A 14,547-nucleotide genomic window follows, 5' to 3' on the forward strand; every position below is an offset into this window, starting at 1 on the left:
TAAACATGGAAGATAAATACCAAAACATTACAGTCGTTATCTATGAATAGTAAAATAGCAGATTTATATTTTCTTTCTTTCCATTCTTTTTAATTTATTCTTGCTTTACCTACATTTCCTACATTTTGTTATGAACATATTACCCATGCAATTTTTTAAAGTTATACTAAAAAAATCATGTTGCTCAAAAATTTTCAGATATAGTAAGAAACTATGTTTAAAGGAACAGACCCAGATGGTAACTATGCTATTTTAAGTTTTTTCGCACAAAACTTTCTCTCACTGGGTAATTCAGAACATGGGACCACAAAGGTCATCTATCTAGACACAAGATTTTAGAACAATAATTTTCTTAAGAGCTATGGCCTCAAGTGTATTCCAAACAATACTTTTCTGCTCTTTAGACATTATTTTAAATTTTAAAAAACCCACCTCATTAATGAAAAGGTTCTATAATCTTCTAATTTTGTAGTTTAAACCCAAAGGACTTAATCCTATGGAAATTTAAAGCAAGATAAAAATTTAACTCTCCTGGTGAAAGATGAAGCCAGAGGTAGAATGGGAAGTTTTTAAGATTTTTAACAATCTTGTTTTAGTTTGGAGAGAAAATACAAAGCAAACCAGACCAGTCCTCTTAGGTTCTTAAACTATAAAATCTCATTACAAAACCTCTTGTTTATCCAGTTATATTACTAATCCCATTATGATCCTTGTACACATAAAGATGTATCAGATACACTGCTTTCTATATGACAGGCCATAATGCAAAGGTGTTATTTCTACTGTAGTAGATATTTCTACTCCATTATGCTTTCCCTCATTTAATGACTGTTAATAGAAAAATAAATGAATGTGCTTCAAAAACACACTTTGATTGTGTACAATAGCTTTCATGTGAAAGGTTTTATAAAGTTGTGGGATACTTTTATCTAAAAAATGCTTTTAAAAGTATACCAAATTGTACATTTGAACTAAAAATGTAAGGTGCCAAATAGAGCTGCAAAACATCTTCAATATTTCGCAATGTAGAAAATGGGATCCTGGGGGCTGGGATTGTGGCTCAGCAATAGATCGCTTGCCTAGCACAGGCGGGACCCAGGTTTGATCCTCAGCACCACATAAAAATAAAGGTATTGTGTTGTGTCCATCTACACCTAAAAATTAAATATTAAAAAAAAGAGGAAAAAAAAAAAGAAAATGGGATCCTGAATGCATAACATGGAATTTATTATAAAAAGTAAAGTGATATCAGAACTTCAGCACTATTTCATGAGTAAAATAGTTCCTTCCACTCCATTCTGTTTTAAGAATGCTGGAATTTTGAGATGGCAGAACCAAATGGCCAAACTGAACTTTCACTCCCATCATCAGAATCATCTTCACCCTAAGACAATTCCTGCATATGTATCACCTTCTTCCAGTGCTACTGTAACTGACAGTTTCATCATCCATTTCAGATTCCAGGAAATGTTATAACTTCACTCTCCTTTTGGTTATACTGCTTCTTGACTGCTTAAACAGCATTAAAAGGGAGGGAAAATGTTCACAGGCAATCCAAAAAGGATTTCCTAATGAACTGCAGACTGGAACATACCTCAAAGTAAAACGTGAAATTTGTGATAAATTTTCACACTGAGTTTCTGAACATTTCCCCCTCTAAAGGAAACACCCAAATCTAGCACTAATATTTTCAAATCCTACTTCAATTTTCTACTTTTTGTCTTTGGTTCCTAATTACTGCTTTTCTTCCCTTCTAAAAATTCATTTATCTCTTTCAGTAAAAAGAACAGTAATAATATGTTGAACAACTCTGAAATAAATTTTGTCATGTAAAAAATTAATTACGCATTCCGAACCTGGTCACTGTAGTCCTCCGGGAATTGCCTCTGCACCTCAGGATCTGTAAATAATTGACAGATAATATTAATTGGCTTTGGATTAGTGAGCAAGCAGAGGATCACACATTAATATTTGATCAGAAGATGATAGCAGCCCTGGCAGGGGATCCAAGGGGGGCAGCTGAGGCTGCTATGTTGATGAGCACAAGGAAGGGCTCGGCAAGGCACTTCTATTACCCTCCTCCAGAAATATAAAAAGGAAAAATTTTAAAGACCTGATGCTACTGTTAACTTTAGACTATTACCTAATGCAAAAATTTTGCCAGCTGCAAATTGCCCTCAATATATTTTTCCAGAGAAAATGAGTCTTAAACCTGTTTGACTTTTCTTCTATAATCAGTTGTCTCCATTTCATTGTTACGATGTTGGCTTGTTGGTTTGAGCACCCAGCTTCAGATTGGGGAGAAGGGGAAAATGAGAGAATTCTTTCAAGGAAGAAATGCAAAACTCAGTGCTTTTAGAAAATAAAACATATCCTCTCCCAAGCACATATGAACTCTTATAAAAATTCAGATAAAAGTAGACCAAGTTTTCCTTAAAAACAGAACACTTTCAGCTTGTCAATGTAATCAAATATCATGATATGAGAAATGTTCTGTCTGACATAATTATACTTGCTGAGAAACTATAAAAATACACAGGTTTGAAATTAACTTTCCTGAACATCTATTTAGAATGAAATTACTAAAGGTATCACCTAATTCTTAAATCATCATGGCTAGATAATCCAATTCCATGTCTGTAAGTCAATACAGAACTGTACTAATTAAAAGCTATTAGCACTCCATTTACTATTGATTATGAAAATTTTCAATCTTTTCTAATAAAAAAGATTTGGTTCTTCAAAAACACATAAAGGGGAGTGATCAGAATAATATCTATGTGGGAAACTATGTATCAATGCAAAAAATCTTATGGAAAAGCTCAGTGTGTAAGGGTCTCCCATCTAACAGTGATCTCACAATATATACTATCACTTTTCACTTCTAAAACATCAATTTATAACACTGATTTACTTTTCTGGGAAAGTGAATCCATGTAAAAGTTAAATGCTTCCAAATCATAATACAAAAGCACAGTTAATGGTTACTTGGTGAAGAATCGAGAAAAAAGGAAGGGCCTATTTGCTTACTACATTTAAATTCTAGAATACGTCAGTTTTCAAGTCATTACAGCCAATGGATGTTATTTTTTAAATTTCCAAGTCTAACAACAAAAGTAGAGAGAGACAAAAATCACACCAAAAATAGTTTTCCAAAATGGGTGGAGCAAAAAAGTTCTATTTGTAGATCATTTTGGCTCTTGGGTATCTTCTGGTTGGCTTAAAGACTGGGGATCAATTTCTCTTTTTATACTCAACTTCAACTATTAGCAAGGGATCCATGACATGTCTTGATGGAGACTAACAGAATTCTAGAGTAATGCCCCCTAAAGTACCATTCAAGGCTACTCTGGTGGGCCAGATGAAGAAGCTATTGCTTATCATTAGCCAGAAGGATTGAAACCACACAAGGATTCAGTTCCCATGAGACAGGAAACCAGATGGTGCCAACAGTGTGACAAGAAAACTACAGAATGAGTATCCCTTACCTGGAAATGCTTCAGACCAGAAGTGTTACAGATTTTGAAGTTTTTCTGATTTTTAGAATATTTGCACAGACTTCAGTGGTTGAGCATCCACTGAAATTTGAAATTTGGAGCATTTCTGATTTCCAGATTACTGATGCTTAACCTGTACTCTACAAAGAAGAAATAGCTAGCAGGATACAGAGGACAGTCTGTTGCGCAACAAACCTCTAAAAGTATACCACAGGGAAGAGGGAGAAGGAAAGGACCTTAAAACATTAGGGATTTAATTCCTAACATACACAAACAACTTAAAATTTGATCCAGAGACCAAAAATATGTAGGTCTAAGTCACTGAGGGACATAATAAAATAGAGGTTGGAAAAACCACAAAATCATCTAAGGCTTATTCTTTTTCTTCCAATTGTCATGTGGTTAACACTCTTCAAGTAGAAAATTTCATACAGATATGACTCCTATATAAATATGTAATATCATGTTCTCTTTCTTGCAGTAGTCTATGCTTCTTGGGAACCACAAAACACAGACAGAAATAAAACCAAAGACTTATTTTTCTATCACTATTTTGTGAAGAGATAAAATTAGGAACTACCATTTGTGGTATATTCTTTAATTTTAAAAAACTAAGTTTCTTATTCATGGGTGGGAGAAGGTTCTTAAAACTTTTCAATCAACTCTGTTAAAAAGAAACTATATTAACATCAGACTTGTCACTTTAAAATTATTTTATTCATAAATACATATAATAGAATTGAAAAGAAGAAGGAATGGACAAAAAGAAAAACCTACCTATTTTAATACACTGATGGTAAAGATGGCTATAGCATGCCAACATATAGGCCATACCAACCATATCATCCTAACCACTACCTCAATGACAGGGAAATAAACACCATCAATTAAACTCCTTCAGCTGTTCCAAGGCTATCCCTCAAGTAAGAGTACCAAATTTTAACAGAATAAGGTTTCAAGGTAACATATGCATGATTATTTACTACAATACAAGCATAAAACTTTTGTTTACTTCTCTTTAAAGTCCCTGAGGCTTATAAAAAGCAAAACTTAAGGGACCTTAATATTCTCTAAAACAGTACTCAAAAAAAAAAAAAAAGCAATGCTTTTAAAAACTAACGTCCACCCTATAAAGTTCCATTCAATTAGCTCAAAGATCCAGTCTGATAGTTAATAAAACTATGAAAGCCATTTTACAAAAATTAACACAGAGACTGCAAACAATTTATTTGAGTTTTCCTAAAATCTCTATTTTGCACAGGAGGTTGAAATGTTGTTTCACATTGAGTTGATCACAATGCCATAATGTCACCAAAATATCGGCATTGGAAACATCTGAGTTAAAAAGGTCTAAATACAATCTGCTTTTCTCAAGCAACACAACACCCGCCTTACTAACAGTTTCAGCATGGCACATGTACAAAACCTAGCACCCTGCAGTTAAGCAAACCGCCTTTAAATTTTCTGTCTGGCAGCAATCCACTTGCGTGTCTGTATGTTTTTACAAGTACTCTATGTATTTCATTGCGTCAGCTGCATTTCTTTGAGTTTTAAATGGTCTGGGAACATTTTATGAAATGTTCTATATCTTTATATGGAAAATAACATATACTGGAAAACTGCATTGGTCTAATATTTATGTATTTATTTCTTTATCCACCATCCAATACTATAATTGCTAATGTTCCAAAACACCTTCTCACATTTGTATGCTCATCGCCAAATGCAGTGTCACCAAACAGCTCACTTTCAACACAAAAATCTGCGGATGAGAGTACTTCCATGGAAGAAAGTAATACAACAATTTGCTTAGGCAATTGGCAGTAAGAACACAGTTATCAGCATATGTCAGGCTTTTTCCTAAGAATTGTCTTGCTGACAGAAAATTAAGAACATAATAGAGTGGTACACAGAACACTCTTCTTTCCTTATCCTCCTCTCTCAGCAACTTTCTCCTAATTTAAATCATAGTTTCTTACAAATTTAAAAATCAATTTCATCATTTCCCAGGAAAATATTTTTCAACAGCAAATATAGCATTTAAAATATCTTGCCAACAATACATGATAGAGTCCACATACCTTTTACTAAACAGCCCTAAAAGAGGCAGTTGGCTCTTAAAGAGATTTCACATTATGTCAATGTAATGGGTCCTACCTCTCCCAGCATCATTGCCATCTACAAGGTTGTCCCCATAGAAACATATGTGCACTACTCACCTGAGGACCACAAGAAGCATTTCCATATTTTAAACAAGACATTTCACAAGATAGGACTCCCAACAGCACAATCTCATTCAGGCAGAGAATATAACCATGCATAAAAGGCTACATCTTCACATCAGGGGGGACATGGAACAAAGATGTCTTATTTCTTTCTTTCTTCTTTTTTTTTTTTTTTTAAGAAAGGCTAATTTTCTTCCATCTCAATGGTCTATGCTTTCTAGTCTTCCATACTTTTAAATCTTTAAGATATACCAGATTGCCACAGGATGTTTAATTAATAGAATAAGAGTTTGGGCAAGACTTACTGGAAAGGTGCTATAAATTATTTTACACAGGCTCCAAAATCCTTGAGTTCTGCCTTAGGCTTAAAGTTCCTAGAAAACGTGGTAGACAGATCTTTTACAACAGAAATACAAAATAATTCATAAAAGCACCATAGTTATATATGAGGGCTTGTTTGCACATCAGTAACTAGTAATGAATACACACACACACACACACACGACCAAATTATTTCCCCATTTCCCTCTCCATCACACAAATGACTCTACTTGAAGAGTTAATGCATGACATATTATTTAATTGATTTAAAAATATACTGACTTCGTTTGTTTGAAATTAGTAATAACTGCATATTGGCCAAATGTCAGTAACTTCTATAACTGGAGCTTCTTTAGGAAATTTAAGAGAAGCTGCCAACGTAGCAGTAAACATGGAAATCCACACTGCTTTCACTTTTAACATGTCAAGTATCAAGGCAGAAAACATTACATTTAATGCCTCCTGAATTTGTCCAATCATTATCTAAGATATTTCAGTCTATAAGAAACAAAATACTTAACATAAATTCATAATTCATAATTTAAAAAATCTGCTCTTTAAAAAAGTAGGACTTTAACATTAGCTATAAATGATATAATCTCATTGTTCAATTTCATGGAGTTTAAGATACTACCTTCCTCTTCCCACAACTCTAAATGTTAATCCAAGCTGTAATCAGATTTAATTTTCCAGATGAGAAGATGGGAATATGCTGCAAACAGGATAAAGACCACTCCACTATTCTTTCATTAATGGCATTTTCCAGATTCACACATAAAAAATGTAGACTCAGAAAATGGTTAAGAAGTTGTGCTACCTTGTGAAGACCAGCTCAATCTTTCCCAAAACACATTCAGAAATAAACTTTCTTTTAATCTGCAAGGAAAAGTTTTTTTTTAAATGTTGCATAATGCAGAATTAAAGTTTCCTGATAGTGTGACTACAAACTGGACTGAGCTAAATAAAAAACTTCAAGGACATTGCCTATTAAACCTATTAAAGTTACAAAAAAATTCAGCTTCATTTACTTTATATTGTAAAATATCTGAATTAGTTCAGCACTTTAACTGAATACAATTATTCTAATAAATTATTCCTTTTATGATTGTTAAAATTTACTTATTAAAAAAGCATATTTTTAAGAGGACTGCTTCAAATATTTTACATATTTTTAAAAAATCAACAGGTTTTCCTTGGTGATGAAAAAAAAAGACTTTGTCTTTCAAACATTTCTAAATTAAAAATTACTATTTTTTTTTTAAGTTACTGGTTTTAAAATGCAGATTTACCATTAAAATTTCAAAGGAGTCTAACTCACAAACTAGGAAAAATCATTTTTAAGAACTTTAAATAAACATTTATTTGGTTTCAGTATATAAAGGAATCTGTAACTTAAAAAAAATCTATTCCATATATTAACTGTGAATCATGAAACTGTAAGATAGAAAAACATTGTATCATCTCAATTTCAAGATCATTTTTTATTTGGTCTTTTTAGATATACATGATTGTAGTGTATTTTGACACATTATATACACTTGGATTATAACTTATTCTAATTAGGACTCATCATCCCAATTTTAAACCACAATTCTGTTCTGGCATCCCCCTCCCTAACATTGGAATTTAAAATACAATTAAATACTATTTCAACAGGAGCCAGCCTGATAACATAGAAACAGTTGACCATCTACACCTATAATAAAAGCACAAAGAGTATTTTTGAAGGAAAAGAGCAAAACCCACCTTGGTATGGCAAGCAATGGGACCATTCACATGCCCCATTCCTCCTCCGACTAACATACTCTGCCTTTCAACATATCCTGCTACAATGTGACTATTTATGCATAAACAGCAGATACTGACCTATTGTTTTCAGTTGTTGGAGTTATGAATGTTGTACAGTTAGCAATTAAGTGAATCAACAAGTCCTAAATGCATCAGCTTTCTACAAATAATGAGTCCATTGACATTATACAGTAAAATCTAGAGTTTCAAATTTCCTTCTGGAGAGTGCTGATGGATTTCACCCAGAAAATGCCACTGCCTACCAATAATTTGAAATTTTTTCATAACTTTATCTACAAAAGGAATATAAATATGATCCTTAACCAAATTTATGTCATGTGTACCCAAAAGCAAAACATAAGAGAAATTCCAAAAAGGACTTTAAAATGGAAAAGAGGGTAAATGTATGCTAAACAGGGTGGGGTGGGGATGCCTTCTCCCTACTGCATATCTTAGCTTTCAATTTTTATTACTATTTAAATTCTAATATTTAGGAGCTTTTTAAATTAGTTAAGAGTTTAGTCCTAAAACGAATCAAATTGATAGAAAACACATAGATGAAGTTGGTTTAATGGCTTTAATATCAGGCTTCATGTAATGTTTCTATGATCTAGGATTCACTTTAACCCATCTTTTCATTTTATTTTGCCATACTGAGGATTGAAACCTGGGTCAGGGCCTAAGGCAGGTGGTCTAAAACTGAGCTAGACCCCAGCCCTAGTCTATCTTTCTGAATGAGCAACCTAAGTGTCACATTTTTATGCCAATGTGAATAATTAGAGTTAACCTAAATGACAGCTGTGCCCTTTATGTATTACAAAGGTGACATCACTGCATATGGTCTTCATAAATAGATATATCACATCTGTCAAATTTGGTGAAAAGAGATGACTTAATTACTGATTCAAATATTAAGCTATTGATGGAGTACCCACTATGTGCCAGTGCTGTGATTAGCATTAGTAAAAATTTCTGCTTTTACCTTCATGAAAGCTATGCTATCAGGACCATTGCAACAACTTTAACACAAAGAAATCAAGAGGTTTGTCTAGGATTTTTCAAACTTGTCTAAAGTTATAAAATTAGTATTCAATCATGGTTCAATCACTTGATGTGGCTGGCCCAGTTGATGAATAAGCCACAGTCTCCTGACCTCCAGGAGTTTGCAGTCTAGCTAACCCTAATTGGAAAACACAGAATTAAACAAGACTTGCTCAGCTCTTCCACAGGATTAACAGAGGAGCACTTAGCCTTGTCCAGAGGGGAAAAAAGCTTCTGGGAAGAGCTGGCAAAGAAGGGATATTAGACCAAAGTTCATTCCAGGATGCACTATACTTACTTCTTAACAGTATACAGTATAAAGAGGAGAATTTTGTGAGGCCAGGTCCCGTGTTTTTCTTAGCTTTGCCTCCTACAAAATGTCTTGCCTATTATAAATACCCAACAAATATCTGAAGTATAACAGAATAAATAAAATAAACTCATTAAATATACTGTTTCTCCAAGTGGATAAAAGGCCAATTTCAAAACATCCAATTGAAAACAAGACTTTGAATGCTATAGGCTTCCTAAATATCACATTGGAATGCGGTAAGCACACAATAAATATTAGTTGTTGTTATGTTATTAACCCCAATGGAGAAATAAGCAAGCACTATAAATTAAATGGCTACAGATGTATAGGTGTGCCTCAAATTGGAAATATGGGTGTTCCTGAAATAAACTTTTATAAACTCAATTAAAATTTCCCATTGCCTTCTATTACTCACTTAGAAATGTCATAACTTTATCAGAAACTGATTTTCCCTACTTTGTTAGTGGCTCCAAAGTCTTTAAGCTACAGTTTATTTTTTGCCTCCTGGCATCTGTTTGCTAACGATCTGTAAACATCAGATGCATTAGGGACTCTCCCAGATTTACAGAAACCCTGAAGTGAATATGTAGAAATTGAAGGACCTTTCTGCTAATATCTTTGCTTTCTAAGTTTGCAGACTGGGTTTCACCCACAGAGGTCCAGTAAACATTTTAACATTTTTCAGTGAGAATTATACCACTACCAGCTACCATTTACTGAATGCCTCGATATACCAGATATTACCATAAGTGGTTTAACTTGCTTTCTTTAATTACAACAACCCTACCAGGTAAGAAGATGTATTAATATTTTATAAATAAGGAAAGTGAAGCTCACTAAGAGCAAATTCACAGTTAAGTAACAGAGCTGGGATTCAGCCTGGATCCATTCGAATCCAAAGAATCCAACACTGGCTTTCTTTTTTGGCTTTAATTATTTATGTCTTCATGTTGATCTGTCTTCTAGTCATTATTGTGACTCAACAATAAGAATACATCTGGACAAATAACTAAAACATGTTGTCATGAAATAGGCCTTAGCAGATTATGAATGAGAGCTTTCCAATTCCTTTATTTAAATTCCTTTGCCAAGTTCAGGATATAAATAAAAAGACTACAAAGTAACTAGCACCCAACTAGTGAACACAATATTTAGAAGATGAACTCATTAAAAACAGGATAATTTTGAAGGCTAGATGTTATCTTTGTATCATCCATCAAAAAAAATTAAACAGTAAATAAGAACAGAGAAAAAAATGTTTTCCTCCTTAAGAAAATGTGTTTCCTAGTTCCTCTGAACCATACTCAGAACCCTAGTGCTAAGACCAACCTAGTGCATATAGCACAGATAAAAGCTGACATCTCCACAAGTGAAACACACTGTGCCTGTCAAGAGAAGATTTTCTTTTACCAAAATTTTGCCTCTCTCTCCCAGGCATATTGCTGCCTACTACCTCTATATTATCAGAAGTGGTTAACATACTAAATATCACTTTTTCAAACTGTGTCAAAATAATGACATAAAATTTACCACTTGAACTAACTTCCAGTGCATGGCACTGTGACATTAAGTAATTCACACTGTTATGCATCAATCACCACCAATCTATCTCCAGAACCTTTCATCTTCCCCAACTGAGACTTTAAACCCATTAAATGCCACCTCTTAATTATCCCCTCCTCCCAGCCCCTGGCAAACACCGTCTGTGTTCTGTTTCTATATAATTTATATAGAAACCTCATCAAAGTGGAATCATACAGCATTTGTCCCCTTGTGATGGACTTACATCACTTGGCATAATGTCTTTAAGGTTCCTCCATGTTGCAACATGTGTCAGAATGTTGTTCCTTTTTAAAGCTGAATAAAATTCCATTATGTATATGCCACACTGTTTATGCATTATTCCATCAATGGATATTTGGGTGATTTTAACCTTTCACCTACTGTTTATTGGTCTGCTTATATGGGCATACATATATCTGTTCAAGTTCCTGTTTCCACTTCTTTTGGGTATATGCCACTAGTGGAATGTTGGATCATATGGTAATTCTACATTAAAAATTTATAGGACCTATACCAGTTTTCATGTTTCTTTTTTTTTTTTTTTTCAGTAGATCACCATTTTATTCCATTGTTGGGAACATAAACTAAATTTTCAGGTCACAGGGAACAATTAAATAGGCACCATAGAAAGTCCAGCACTTTCAGAACAGAATCATTCTTTAACTTGGAGAATCAGTCAGTGCCTTGGGAAGCACAACAGAAACAGTGTCCTGAGCAGAATGGATTGAATTAATTAATCTGAAGGAGTTCAGAGAATCCAAGGAAAACCTAACAACCTGGCCTGAGGAAGAAGAGAACTCAGATGACTTCCCCGGAATAGGACTCCGTGAGCTGGACTCAATGGACATCTTTCAAGGCACTGACCTTAGAGGGAGTCAACTGTAATGGCTTTTTTTTTCCACCCAAGATTCAAATTTCCAAGAGAAATCATCTAATGGATCTATGTATATCAGTTACTCACCATTTGGACAAACTCAGGAAGAAATCTTGATCAACCTTTGTACAGACAGTAGGCAGAGGAAATAGAAATAGATAAGGAAAATTTTTACCATGGAGTCCCCAAAGATAAGTTAAGAATAAGAGGTTATCCCAGCTCTTAAACTTGACCTCAGTCCAAACCACACGTGAAATAGTTCAGAGAAAGCCAGCCACAGCACCCCTGGCTATTCAGGGCCACCTGGTTACGTGGACCACATTGAACATTAAAGTCCATTTTCCACCCTCCATTCCCCTCAAATCCCTTCCTTCCGTCCACACATGCCACAGTTTTCTCAGCTTCCCTTCAACAACAGTTGGGATCTTCCTTTTGACACCACTGACTTAATCTACAGTGGTTCCTTCGACTGGCCTCTGAATCTCTAGTCCCCTTCTCCTGTCTCTTGCCCACCCGTCACTTTTCATGTTTCAAGACCTTTATGTTATAAAGCTGGTTTAGAGTCCTTAGCCTTACCATTAAGACAACCTACCCAATTTCCTCTCCATTTCTTAATTATTAATCTCCAAGTCTAATTAGTCTAATCAATTCACTTTCCCACAAAACCTGACAAGTTCTTGTCATCTTTCTCCTCTTCCCAGAATCCCAATCAGACCTTTTCAAAGGATGTGCTTAAGGCATAACAATTTATACTTTTGACCAACTGTACAGTCTTATACGACTTAACATTCAATCACACTAGCACTTTTTAAAAAGTTTTTTTTAGTTGTCAATGGACCTTTATTTTATTTATTTATATGTAGTGCTGAGAATCGAACCCAGTGCCTCACACATGCTAGGCAAGTGCTCTACCACTGAGCCACAACCCTAGCCCCATACTAGCACTTTTTAAAAAATTAAAAGACAAAGAACCATGTCCTCCATCAAAAGCAAAATGAATTTTAAATGAGGTCGCCAAAGGAATAGCACAACACTGCACCCTCACACACACACTCTCCCTTCAGCCCACAACGCTTGCTTTCTGGCACTTGTGGTCAGCCAGCAGCAAATTCTCAGCCTCTCCTGCATAAATTCCCTTCTCATTCTTACATTCTTACTGGGACCCAAGTAAGAATGGGCTCCTCTGGAGTCCTCTCAAGTGGTGATGTTTCTTCTCTGCCCTCCTCCCCCCTGACCTGGGGGTGGAATAGGTGGACTCTTCCTTGTTGCCACTTCCAGACCATCCTCTCTTCTTCTTCTCTAAAACCCCAGATTTTAACCTCAGGTCACCAGACCATTCCCTCTCCCTGCTCTGCTTTGCTGTCATCTACTAATCCCAAGGTTACTCCTCCTTCCTTCAGTGATATAGATCCTGGCACACTCAGACTCACTTTACACTACTCCCACCACATCTTACGGGTTTTGCCACTCACATAAACGATCCTACCAAATCCCCAAACTCTTCATTCCTTGGCCTCCTATCCCCCAAAATCCTATCCTCTATCTAACCTCAACTCTCCTATCCAAACACTAAACTCTACTGTTATCTATTCTAAACCCCCCTCAGTAATCACAATTTTAAGCATCTCAGTCTCTAGTCATGACCTCTCCTGGTCACTTGCTGATTCATTCTCTGTTCTCTTCAGTCTCATAGGGATTCACACTCTACCAGCCCTTCCACTGCCTTCATCTGTCTCCAGTCTACACTGTCCTCCCAGCCCAGCTTACATTCTATTGTTATAGCTATTCCTTATATATATCCTCAGCTCCCTTGTGCCTCTCACTTTGTCATTTTTACTTGGTCAACCTCCGATCCTCATTAAATCCAGCTGCTCAACTGCACCCCTGTAGCTGACTGTGGCTAAACAAAACAATCTCACATAAACGATCTTAATAATTCATGATTATCAACCAGAAGTGGGGTTTAGTACAACTCAGTTAACCATACAACATTTTCCTTCCCTCATTTATCCTCTTGCTCTTTTCAGGGCTATTTCATATTTTCTCCTCTCCCCTCAAACCTCCAATGCTCTTTATCCTCATTTGCTATTATCTTATTTGCCATTTCACTGGGAAAACAGAGCAATCAGAAGAGAACTCCCACAGGACCCTTTCTATCACCTATACCCATCCAGTCCCTCTCCCTATAGACTCTGTCTTCATCCTATTATGAGAATAACTGGCCTTGCCCCTTACAGAGGCCACTGTTATCCATTTGTGAAGAAAGATCCCATCCCCTCTTAACAATTCCGATATATCTCCATCAATTCTCCCTTTTAATTAGAGCTTTGTAATGTTTTGAACAACCAATAATAAAAAAAATTAATTTTACCTCTCTATTGGATCTTTCTCATCAGTATACAAACATGCTATCATTTCTGCAAACATTTTTTAAAAGGTCAAGCTCCTTCTCCAATAGCTACTACCCCATCTCTCATTCTCCTTCTAGATATGTTCCTCAAAGGAAGTGTCTATGCTCACTACTACCAGTTCCTCTCCCTGCCCCCAACTCTCTTGGACTCAAGCCAATCAAACTTTCATCCCATCACTTCTCTAAAACCACTTATATACCAGTGGTCACATCAATGACCTCTTTTTTTGACTGCTAACATCAATAATCAATCTTCAGTTGACCTGTAAGTATCACCTCATACTTGTGATTGCTTCCGCCTCCTCACATTACTCTGTGTTTTCTGATCAGCCACTCCCCTGTACCACTGGATCCTCCTCAGGCTCCTGCTGACTTCTTCCTTTTAAAGTGCCCAGAGCTCAGGCCTTGGACTTCTTCATTCACTTTTTTTCTTGATGTCATCCTTGCTCATCTCTTTCAATCTTATCACTTCAAATCCAAATATGCCCTATCAAGTTTAAATTTATTTCTCAATC

At 35.4% G+C, this 14,547-nt stretch overlaps 1 protein-coding gene across 13 annotated transcripts in view; it reads right to left on the reverse strand.

Annotated features, from left to right (window-relative positions):
• Dennd1a (DENN domain containing 1A) overlaps positions 1-14,547 on the reverse strand; it is a 504,614-nt gene that overhangs the window by 372,482 nt on the left and 117,585 nt on the right. For all 13 annotated transcript variants that reach the window (XR_011704159.1, XM_071600929.1, XM_027944539.3 and 10 more), the window contains exon 3: positions 1,857-1,900. Coding sequence is in view for 12 of the 13 variants with exons in the window: in XM_071600929.1 (XP_071457030.1) it covers positions 1,857-1,900 (44 nt within the window). In the remaining variant the exon portion in view is untranslated. The remainder of the gene's footprint in view (positions 1-1,856; positions 1,901-14,547) is intronic.

The sequence above is a fragment of the Marmota flaviventris genome, chromosome 13, assembly GCF_047511675.1.
Source record: "Marmota flaviventris isolate mMarFla1 chromosome 13, mMarFla1.hap1, whole genome shotgun sequence".
Taxonomy (NCBI): domain Eukaryota; kingdom Metazoa; phylum Chordata; class Mammalia; order Rodentia; family Sciuridae; genus Marmota; species Marmota flaviventris.